The sequence below is a fragment of the Vespula pensylvanica genome, chromosome 1 (assembly GCF_014466175.1).
Source record: "Vespula pensylvanica isolate Volc-1 chromosome 1, ASM1446617v1, whole genome shotgun sequence".
Classification (NCBI taxonomy): Eukaryota; Metazoa; Arthropoda; class Insecta; order Hymenoptera; family Vespidae; genus Vespula; species Vespula pensylvanica.
The window spans coordinates 4,056,756-4,067,377 of NC_057685.1; the positions used below are offsets into that span (position 1 = coordinate 4,056,756).

The following is a 10,622-nucleotide window of genomic DNA, read 5'->3' on the forward strand; positions in this document are numbered from 1 at the left end:
CACAAAGCCAATCAATGAGAAATAAAGAAAGAAAGAAAGTAGAGGAAACAAAATGAATAGATATTAAAGAGGAAAAGAAAATAAAGTGTGGCGCGTGCCACACTGCGGGAAGCCTACTAAATATTTGACAATATTGACTAAGTCCCCTAGATAAAGTAAACTAACAGAAAAGATTTATGTGTTTAACGAAACGCTATTGATGACACAGTTTCTCCGTTAACAAAAGTTTTCTTCTAAGTGTGTAAATGTTTTTCAAGGACGAACCCCATGAACATACCACCATAGTCATTTTTACAAACTATTACAAAATAATCTTCCTGTCTTCCCTAAACTTTCGATTCTGTAACTGTTAGTGATACGAATTTATTGAGAAATTAACGAATCAGCTGATAATGATCTCTATTATCATTGCACTATCTATTACAAAGAAATGGATTTTGTCAAACAAAAAAGATAAGCAATTTAATGAATTCTTTGTAAAATGTTAGTAATCTATAGAAATGAAATCTGTAATAAGAAACGTTCACCGAAACTAGATTCTCAGTGAAATACTCTCATTCGGGTCGAGGACGTTGCATCCTTCTTACGTGTCGAATCGTTGAAATTTTTGTTAAGAATTGTGCTCGACAACGTGTTCGATGTCCTTGACATAATATTTGCACATAGAGTTTAAAGAAAAGGAATGCTACCTTTTGAAATACAAAAAAGAGAATCGAGTTTGTTAGAAAAGACAGCTTCGAAAGAGAACAAAGAGTATCAGTAGGACGTCAACTTCGAAGTTTGTTGGAGTCATCGTATCCTGGGGTTTGTCGTGCTGACAACAAACTTTAGGACAATGTTTTGACAACAACGAATCTTCACAATTTCTTTCCGAAAAAAATCCAATCTGATCCGATCGAATTAATTTTAATAATTTCTTATCCGATTATCAGTATAATTTGCTTAACCCATTCTAATCCTTTAACGGCAATCATTATAAGTCTCAACACTCGTACTCTCGAGAATAGAATATTCAATGTAAACATCGTAACATAGCTGTATATACGTTTCATGATCGTACAAGGTGAACCACGTAATTCCATCAAATTTGTATAATCTTGAATAATTAACTGAAGAGTTAACTACAGAAAATATATATTTCCTTATCTTTCCTGAAATTATTTGCTAGATATATGAAAAATAATCATCATTTAAAATCTCTTTTTTTTTTGTTAACAACACAAATAATTATGTTCATTTAATGCATTACATCGAGCGAATAGATATTAGAGAAAAATAGTGTAAGGATCTCGCAAACGAAGATAAAGTTAAGAAAGGATAAAAGGAAGGAAGGATGGGGCATCGTCGAGGTCGCAGGTGGCGACGCTCAAAGCCAATTATGCGAACGTAGCACGGGATCGGCGTCGTTCTCGCAAATCCCCATCCTCGTGTACGCGCCGACGGACGGTGAGACGAGGCGAAAGAGGGTAGTTTGGGGTTGGATACGTGATACGATACGAAGAGAGAAGTGCAGACTTGACTGCGCTATAACGGATTAACGGCTACGATTTATTCGCAAGTAATTGCTTCCGCCCTTTAATTAACTCGCATTTATTTCGTGTAATGGCGTGTGGCAGCACACGGACAGCTAGCTCGTTGCTTCGTTCTTTTACCATTTTCAGAGAAAAGAATTGTATCACCATCAGAATATTCTCGATTATAATGTCGAATCTGATTCGAAAAGGAATTTGATCCGAGGGGAAATAACGATCGGCACTTTGCAAAAGACGATCCTAACTGGTACGAAAAATTTCTCCTATCCCCACTGGTAACTATTTAGGGAACGATAAAGTATAGTCCGAGTATCCAGGACCACCCCTTATCTTTCCTATTATCGATAGCTGGCGAAGGACCAATATGGCCTCTGCGCGGTCGCCATGGTTACGTCCGATATACTCGCTCAACGACGGGGAGTCCCATCATCCGCGTTATTATCGTACTTCGCCATAAATAAGGAGAGAGCACTATCTCATCTCAGCTTCGCTGAGAGTATACACCGTATTATATCTTCTATTCATAAAGGATCCATTTTCGAAAATGACTTGCTCTGTTAAACGTCCCTACTCTTACTCACTGATATCTTTTCTTTTCTTAAAAAAATCAGACAAATTTAATTAAGGATGATAGAAGAAGATTGATTCTTCTATCATCTTATTGTTAGCAATTCTAAACGTACATCGTTGCATTGACATCGTTAAACGTACATTGCATTGAGATTAATTAAAAACCACAATTGTCATTGAATAATGATGATTTTCGAATTAATCCTTTGATCGAATTAAAAGTGATATTTCATCGTAAGACAAATATGTTGAGTCACTTAAAGAAGAAGGGGAAGAGAATTTCTCGCAAAATGCGAAGGTGGAAGAGGGTCGAAGGAGAGAGCGATGATATCGCTGACGAGAGCCGCCGTATTGGCTGCCACCCAATGCAATTGGGTTGGTTCGCCTACTCTTGAACGGACGATAAGACTATGCTGCCGCCATTTTGACTATTACAGTTCTGCTACGGAGATCTAAACTCTCCCCTTCCCTTCGTGTGGCTTTTATCGAAAGATAAAGGTTGCACGATTCCGTCGCTACTTAAATTTGCCATCTCTTCTCTGACCCACGTATCTCTAGAAATTATCGAATAAATCAATTCACATGAACATTGTAAACGGAGAAAATAGCTTTACGTAATTTTCCGTCGTAGAAAAATGAAATATGTTTCAGGGAATCTGATCTATTTATTTGAGTTGAACTTATGGATAACTTTTATAAAGCAAATCCATGCTCTATATAAGAAAATAAGTTTGCTTTAAAAATTAATTAAATAGCGATATTTATATTGCTATCGATATTATACTGCGATCAAAATATAAGAAAAAAAGTTACTCTACTCATATTCGTCGATGGGCAAAGATATGAGCCAACTGACGGTATGTTATAGATTAAAATGGTATATGAACTATTCCTTACATCTCAACCAGTAGCTCGAGGTAGCAAGAAGTATTCAGGGCCGTGTCTAACGCACGGATATCTCGAATACAATGCAATAGAGCGAAAACGTCAACATTAAAACGGTTTTTCTGAAATTTTCGAAGCCCTGTTTACCGACAAAAATCGCGGGTGGTACTTAAAAATGACCTGACTTTTCTAGGTCTGAATTTGTGAAAGACCATCTTCCTTCTACCTTTGACCATGCTTCTACCTTTGGTCTTCCATCGTTACGCTGCATTATTGTCAATCATATTTTCATGGGGATGAATACAATCCACGAAAGAGAGAAATTCCGTCGAATTATGAAGAAGTCACGAAACGACAAGAAAAGAAAATTTTTATTCGTTGATATATCTACAAGAAAAAAAGAAAAAGAAAAAAAAGAAAAAAAAAGGAAGAAAAAGAAGAAAAAAAAATAAGAAACGAATTACGTCATAAGATACTTAAACAAACTTAACCCGCCATAGAAAAAAGAGGATAAAAAAATCAAATAGTTACCTCCAATTCTACCGGATTCTTTGATTTATGAGGGGCAAATCGTAGAAAGATGTACTTCTTTTCAAGCTGAAATGGTCTCGGAGTTAAAATGAGAAGCTAACCGACGGAAATTCTTCTGTAAATGCGTTTCGTTGCGGTTTTATGAGCGCGTATAGGAGAGTTTCGTTGTGACGAGAACTTCAGTAGACATTATTTATAATTTTGACATACCATGGACTTTGAAATGAAGTTCCTTAAAACGAACTTTCTAATCGGCTACTGAGCGTTCAATTATTTGCTTTCTTCTTTTTTCTTCGGGAGATGAAATCTTTCAGCTCCCAAGCGATATTTGCATTATATTAAAATGAGTCATAAACTTCCCGTGAGTTTCTAAAGAATGGTTCAGAGATTTGAAAAATTAGATTCGAAATCATTTCAATTTAGCTTTGAATAGTCTTGTAAAGTATAAATGAATGGTTTCATTCGTACGGTACAGCGATTAATACCAAACGCCCACTATCGAAGCATGGTCACGTGCTGACATATGGGCTAAAAGGCTTTCCTAGCGTCCATCCAGTCGTCTTTCCTGCGGGGGTGGTAAATAGGGTGTCATCGTGTTAAATGGCCCTGATGCTCCCATATCCATTCATGCGGTGTGCTTCTCCTGAATCTAACCGAGACCAATTCTTGTGGCTAATTTCCACCGTTTATACGTTTAATTGCTTTCGCCAGCCACCTGGACCACCGGTAGCCGCAAGATGTTAGAAGCGATTCCATTTTACAGGCTCTCCAGCGTATATACGGGGTTTATTGATTTACGAGAACGATTCCATGCGAGGGAGAAATTCTATGTGTGAAGGGTATCCATTACATTCCAAGAGTGTGCAAGAGTGCGAGCGTTTCTAAACATTATTATTCTCTTCTTCCTCTCGCTCTTCTCGCCGAGATAAAATCCTATCTATCATTCGTCTTTCTCTAGATATATTTATACCCGATGAAGTTCGAGGGACGAATTTCAAATTAACGAGTTATCTCGTAAGGGAGGTGAGAAGGGATGGAGATCGAATACGCTTCGTGTCAGAATGTCGTCGCTATCAACGTCCTGTTTGTCTTTCAGGTGACATGGCCATAAATCGCGGCATCGACGGACCGTTGGTAAAAAAAGCAAAAAAAAGTGAGCAATGGGTAGAGACGAGGTGTGCTCGCACTCGACTCTCTTGCAATCTCCAGGAAAATGAACGCCATAAATAAGCTCGGCCGGCCAATAATTCCGTCGCGATCGTACAACAAGAGTTTTTCATCGTCGATGGCAAAAGGGTGCCGGTGCTGATGCTGGTGTTTGTGTTTGTATTTCTCTGATAGCGGCTGGTAGTAGGGGTAAAGGGAGGGGTGAAAACGAGAGATTGCCGAGAGTTTGCTCGGTGAAGAGGGAGGAAGACGAGGAGGAAAAAGGAGAGGGAGAAAGAGGAGGGTGGACGGAATGTTAGAGAAGCTAGCGTGTTTCGTAATCAAATCTAAAATTCCCAGCGTGGAAGAACCCGATGAAAGAGTAACCAACGGGTACGATCGAATCGACACCAGCCGTGTCACATGACTCCAAATAACCGGCCAATGTCCTTCGGCTTCTCTGCGAAGAGCCTTCTATACGTGTTTCCATACCCCTCCTGCCATCCTTGCATCAATCTTTAGATTTCCCCCGAGATTACGGAAAAATTCGTGCGCTTCTCTTTTGCGAGTACGTTTTTACAGCGGTATCTCAATTATGCGAACATCCGTGGTGGAGCATGGGATTATTCAAAGTATGATATTCTTTATCTATTTATAAAGGATTTTCAAATGCCTCATTCATGACATTTCTTTCTCAAAGGAAATTCTAAATTTATCTAGCGTATATAAAAATCATTTCCTCGTGAAAATCGAAATTTCTAATTGTTTGAAAATATAATTATATCGGGAATTAGGAGAGAGAGAGATAGAGAAATTTAACTAAAATTTAATATTTACTTCCGTTCAATATTTGAGTATTTGTAAATAAAATAATATTCTCTCTTTTAGCCAGTTTTAGAATGTAGATTGGTTAAAATCTTAAAGAGTAGATAATGGAACCAAATTGGTCATTTATTTACGGTTGTTTCTATAATATGCAACAGCATTTTGTGATAATATTTATAAAATTGTGATGACTGTAAAAATAATATTGCAGTAAAGTATACAAGTAATTTATTTTAATAATGACCACTTCAGCTGCTCCTTTGCCGATTGCAATACCTAGAACAAAAGAGAAGACTTAAAAAATAATGAAACGTACCAGGAAGAAAGAAATGCTATAACCCAATTATTCCCAAGAATTACTGAAGACTTACAATCAGGGACTGTTCGAAGAAGGAAGAACGATGCGTGAACACAAAATAAAGAAATCGGAAATATTTCTATCCTCTCGATTAACGAAGATATATCTAACATTTGTTAATTCGTTTAAATGAATGAAACACATAATTGAGTATTACCTGTGCAACTGTTTGTTCTCCAAGTGGTATATCGTCGGTCCTTAGTGCTACCCTTTGAACGACACTAGTAGCATCAGCATCTAAAATAATCCTAAAAAAAAGATTTATATTTTAGACGCATTATCAAGTCACAAATGTGTTTCTACATACATACCCTCCATCACAAATTTCATCCATTGCTAGCATTACTATATCTAAGCTGTCCAATACTGCTCTTTTCTCAACATTTTTTCTAAGAATCTGACTTACAGAATCATATAAACAATTGAGAACGCTCATCAGAATCAACTGAAACATATTTTCATATTAGTAAAAATTATTTTATTTAGAAATTAAATTATTTCTATAAAAAATATTATTTACCTCATTTTCATGAGAACTTCCCATAACATAGAAAAATAAATCTACATTGCTTCTATAAACACAAGTTAAACCATCCAGCATAATAATTTCGGCATTGGCTCGATGAGTTTTATTAAAAAGATTCTTTTCAAATGCTTTCTGTTCTTTTGGTGTTGGGAATATGTTTTTATCATAATATTTAGCAAGAATTCTATTGCCATCATTATCAAGAATAGCCATACCTTTTACGGTATATAACGTTGGTTCCTGAAATAGTAATTTTTAACGATATTATTGATAAAACATAGTTTCTACAGTAAAATTCATTTTAACTACAAACAATTTAGTTAGTAGTTTAATATATATCCACAATTATTATATTAAATTGTGTTTGGAAAACAATTATATATTATTATCATAAACCCAGCTATCATACATCAAGACATCCCTATGAAATAAGTTATCACAATATTATTTAAAAAATTATTGATGATAGTGACATAAAAAATATTAAAGAAATAACCAAATTAACCAATTAATTATAAACGCAAATAATAATCATACACATTTGTAAAGATCATTTTCTACAACACTGTACGGCATTGCAGCGAGGTTATGTTGAGTAGACTTCGATGACCCACCCCGATTCATGATCTCGACCGAACAAGACGACACTTTTAGCGAAACTAAATAGCAATGAAATGAATGTTTATATAAGATACGCAAAAAATATCAATGTTATTTAACACAACCTACCAATAACTGACCATTCATGTTTACGTTTAATTTGACGTGTCAAATGTGCCAACATAAATTATATCAGACCATACTACGCGATTCAATACCATTATCGTGGCGCGCAAATTTAAAAAATCATTCAACGAAACATTTGTATACAATAGTACAAATACATATTGCTTTATAAGATAAAGATAAAAAATATATTATTTACTTTACCTATATATACATAAATATATATATATATGTGCGTATGTGTATGTGTGTGTTTATACAATATATATATATATATATATATAACATTAAGAATAAAATATTTTATTAACTGTTTCACATAATATTTCACATAATACTCTGTACAATATATTACAATCTTAGGATCAAAATATAAACATCTAAAAGTTTTTATTTTTTTTCGATAATGTAAAAATATAAGAATGATGTAATTTATATATACACAATAAAATATTGATTTTTTTTTAAATTATCGTGTCACGTATAAAAATCCTTGACTATCATCTACTAATACCTACTGTTATTACTATATAATTTTATGTCGTCTTAGATTTCATAAAACTTGTACATTTTCTGAAAAATTCAGGACCATTCCATAGACCTCTAAAATGATATAACATAATTAAAGAAAATAACTTTTTTTTTAATTTATATAAGAAAGGACTACATAAACTATAAAATACATACTTTAACATAAGATTCCAATATATAAATGGGAAGAAATATTTTTTTAGTAAAAACATAAAATATAGTTCTTTGGATTGATCTACAGGAAACGTTTCCATAGGTTGTAATTTATAATCAAATTCAGCCATTATACATTTACTTTGTCCAGTTACTAGTGGACAAGAAGCATATCCTGTATATACCATTGTCATTGGTTTACCAGCTAAGTCATCAATGATATTCTTATAAAGAACCTTTGCCTGAGCAGCTATAAATAGCAAATTATATAAATTTCTAGTTCAATCTTTTTTCTAGTTAGTCATATAATATACAAATAATATAATTATTTATTCATTACCTACTGCTGCCATAGTTTTAGAATTGGGTGCATTCAAACAATCGCCTATACCATATATATTAGAATATTTAACATGTTTTAATGTAGCAGGATCTACAGATAAAAATCCACTTTTATCTGTCAATTTAGAATGACTTTTTAAAACATCTGGAGGTCCCATAGGAGGACATACATGGAGCAATGAGTACTGTGAATATAAATATAAATATACAATGTGAGTATTTAAATTACACAATATATTGTACATAATAGTATTAAAGTACTCACTCTCATTGTACTAGTTTGATCTGGAGTATCTAAGTTCTGAAATGTTGCTTCCTGCTTACCCACGTCTATTTTTACAAGATTTGTTCTTGTATTAACAATAATGTTTCTGTTATTGCATACATGCCAAAGAGCATCTGCATATTTTTTAACACCAAAAATGACAGGTAAGGATGTATTATAAACCACTTCTATGTTGTTACGTACATTCGTCTAAAATAAATAAAACAAATGGTTTTTATAATTCACTACATTTTACAGTTTTGTAAATTAAGGATCGTATGAATGTACTTTTCGAAAATAGTCTTCAGCGAGATAAGCAATTTTTTGTGGTGCACCTGGACATTTGACAGGAGTATTTGGAAATGTAAATATAGCTGTACCATCCTTAGTCTTTTTAATTTTATTAAATACATATGGTACAGTGTCAGATCCATAAATAGAACAAACTTGTGATTCTGCATTTTGAAGGCCATCTTTTAAACCAGGTAACTATTAAAAATATTATAGAAATCAGATATATATTTATATAATGGAAAATAAAAAGATATGTAATTGTAATAAAGAGAAATAATTATTTACTTACTTGATCCCAATTAATTTGTAGCCCTAATGCAACAATTAAGATATCATATTGCACTATATCGCCATTATTTGTAGTAATCTGACTATTTTCAGGATCAAAATCAAGTACACTATCTTTTATCCACTTTGCATTTTGTGGAAGTACACTCTTCATTGGCTTTTTTGAATAATTGTATGAGCCAATGCCACCACCGACTAAAGTAAAAAGTGGTTGATAATAATGAACCTACATAATAGTTGTACAAACATAATAACTAAGTTCCATAAAATAATCATATTTATTAAATAGAATATAATATAATCATTATTCTTACTTCTTTTGGTTCAACTATTATAATTTGATCAGACGATCCTTTTAACTTTCTTGCAAATTTTGCTGCCATAGTACAACCACCAGTACCACCACCGACTACCAATATTTTGCAACTATAAATAGATTATAATCGTAAATGAAAATAATTACAATTAAAAGACTAATCATAAACTGTCTACTTACGAATGATGAACTTGTCTATGTATGTTTTTAATAAATAAGCTTTTAGAAGATAATAAAAAATTGTGACTCATTGTAAGAGATGTATATAAACTCATGCTTTTTATATAACTCATCTCTGAAATGAATAAAATAAAACAGAATATATTATTTATAATAATATATCAGAATTGCAAAGATTTATACTCTATGTAAAACTTAATGAGCTAAAAGAAAAAAGATATATTGCACAATACATATGTAAAAGTTCAGAAAGATATAATTATATTATATATGATATAGTACTTCTGGAGTGTTTTGTAATATTTTTTATTTTTGAAATAGTTAATTATAGTTAATCATATTTTGTAAATTGTACATATTAATATTATCATAAAAATATTGTGCTTATAATTAGAAGATATGCATATAATAAATACATCAACGAATTTAAATTGATTTGAAGACTATTACTTCGATAAATTTTATATGAATAGAATCAATTATCGTTTCTAAAACGTAATAATATTGTATTTTACCAATAGAAAAATACTGTACAATTTGACGTGATAACCAATTAACATAGATTATGCAAATATTGTTATATTTATTACCATTCATTAGCTAAATCTTTTATTTGATGTAAAAACTTACGTGTTTATCTTATCAAATTCATAAGAACAAAATATTTCTATCCTTTTTTGATTACCACAATGTTCTATGTTTCTTTATTCGACGAATTATTTGTTAAATGATGTTATTATAATACACATTCAACATTTGCCACTTCTAATAATCACAAGTCAATAAAATAAAACATAAAAATATATATATCTACCTCTTATAACTTGTCGTAATTCTTTTGAAGTGTTAAAAACTTCCGTTTTATTTCGTTAAACTAATCGCAAAGAACTACGCACGTAGTTGCCACCATGTTACCAAGTAGCGAATTAGCGCGAAATTTAAGTGACAACAAAAAAACGAATGTTACACTACTTTGCGTCAGTATCGAAAATTCTTATTTTTTTCAATCGTCTATTCATTCATATTTATTTAATCTTCTGGTCTAATATACACGTTTTATCTAATCACATTCTTTTAATCTTCTGGACTAATATAATAAAAAAAAGAACTGTTTCGCCATTCAATGATTTTCCATAAAGTTGACAATCATATTT

General features: G+C 32.5%; 2 protein-coding genes across 8 annotated transcripts; both read right to left on the minus strand.

The window, feature by feature from the left end:
- Positions 1-5,594: 5,594 nt before the first annotated feature.
- Positions 5,595-7,221, minus strand: LOC122635508 (coatomer subunit zeta-1). Of its 5 annotated transcripts, none has more exons than XM_043825827.1 (7): positions 7,114-7,131; positions 6,911-7,032; positions 6,368-6,613; positions 6,159-6,292; positions 6,005-6,095; positions 5,861-5,869; positions 5,595-5,765 (listed from the first exon to the last, which is right to left on the minus strand). In XM_043825827.1, exons 1-7 carry the CDS (start codon positions 7,118-7,120, stop codon positions 5,718-5,720), a joined length of 657 nt encoding a protein of 218 aa, XP_043681762.1. In that variant the 5' UTR covers positions 7,121-7,131; the 3' UTR covers positions 5,595-5,717. The 5 variants fall into 5 exon arrangements, with proteins under 5 accessions (XP_043681762.1, XP_043681744.1, XP_043681769.1 ...); XM_043825809.1 differs by having other exon boundaries at positions 7,103-7,121; XM_043825834.1 differs by lacking the exon at positions 6,911-7,032 and having other exon boundaries at positions 7,103-7,221.
- Positions 7,222-7,381: 160 nt separating this feature from the next.
- Positions 7,382-10,622, minus strand: LOC122635495 (sulfide:quinone oxidoreductase, mitochondrial). Of its 3 annotated transcripts, none has more exons than XM_043825776.1 (9): positions 10,283-10,622; positions 9,469-9,583; positions 9,287-9,398; positions 8,974-9,198; positions 8,679-8,879; positions 8,391-8,600; positions 8,124-8,310; positions 7,787-8,033; positions 7,382-7,702 (listed from the first exon to the last, which is right to left on the minus strand). In XM_043825776.1, the coding sequence occupies exons 2-9, from the start codon at positions 9,579-9,581 to the stop codon at positions 7,636-7,638; spliced, it is 1,362 nt and encodes a 453-aa protein (XP_043681711.1). In that variant the 5' UTR covers positions 9,582-9,583; positions 10,283-10,622; the 3' UTR covers positions 7,382-7,635. The 3 variants fall into 3 exon arrangements, with proteins under 3 accessions (XP_043681711.1, XP_043681720.1, XP_043681730.1); XM_043825785.1 differs by lacking the exon at positions 10,283-10,622 and adding an exon at positions 10,099-10,276; XM_043825795.1 differs by lacking the exon at positions 10,283-10,622 and adding an exon at positions 10,074-10,276 and having other exon boundaries at positions 9,469-9,588.

What these genes read in the sequence shown, in the direction of transcription:
- LOC122635495 (XM_043825776.1), bottom strand. Translation starts at nt 9,581, where the DNA reads ATGAGTTATATAAAAAGCATGAGTTTATATACATCTCTTACAATGAGT. An exon ending in CTGAAGACTATTTTCGAAAA is followed by an intron (nt 8,601 to 8,678) that starts GTACATTCATAC and finishes TATTTATTTTAG; the next exon opens with ACGAATGTACGTAACAACAT. An exon ending in ATCAAACTAGTACAATGAGA is followed by an intron (nt 8,311 to 8,390) that starts GTGAGTACTTTA and finishes TTATATTCACAG; the next exon opens with TACTCATTGCTCCATGTATG.
- LOC122635508 (XM_043825827.1), bottom strand. An exon ending in GAAGTTCTCATGAAAATGAG is followed by an intron (nt 6,293 to 6,367) that starts GTAAATAATATT and finishes AATATGTTTCAG; the next exon opens with TTGATTCTGATGAGCGTTCT. An exon ending in GATGAAATTTGTGATGGAGG is followed by an intron (nt 6,096 to 6,158) that starts GTATGTATGTAG and finishes TCTTTTTTTTAG; the next exon opens with GATTATTTTAGATGCTGATG.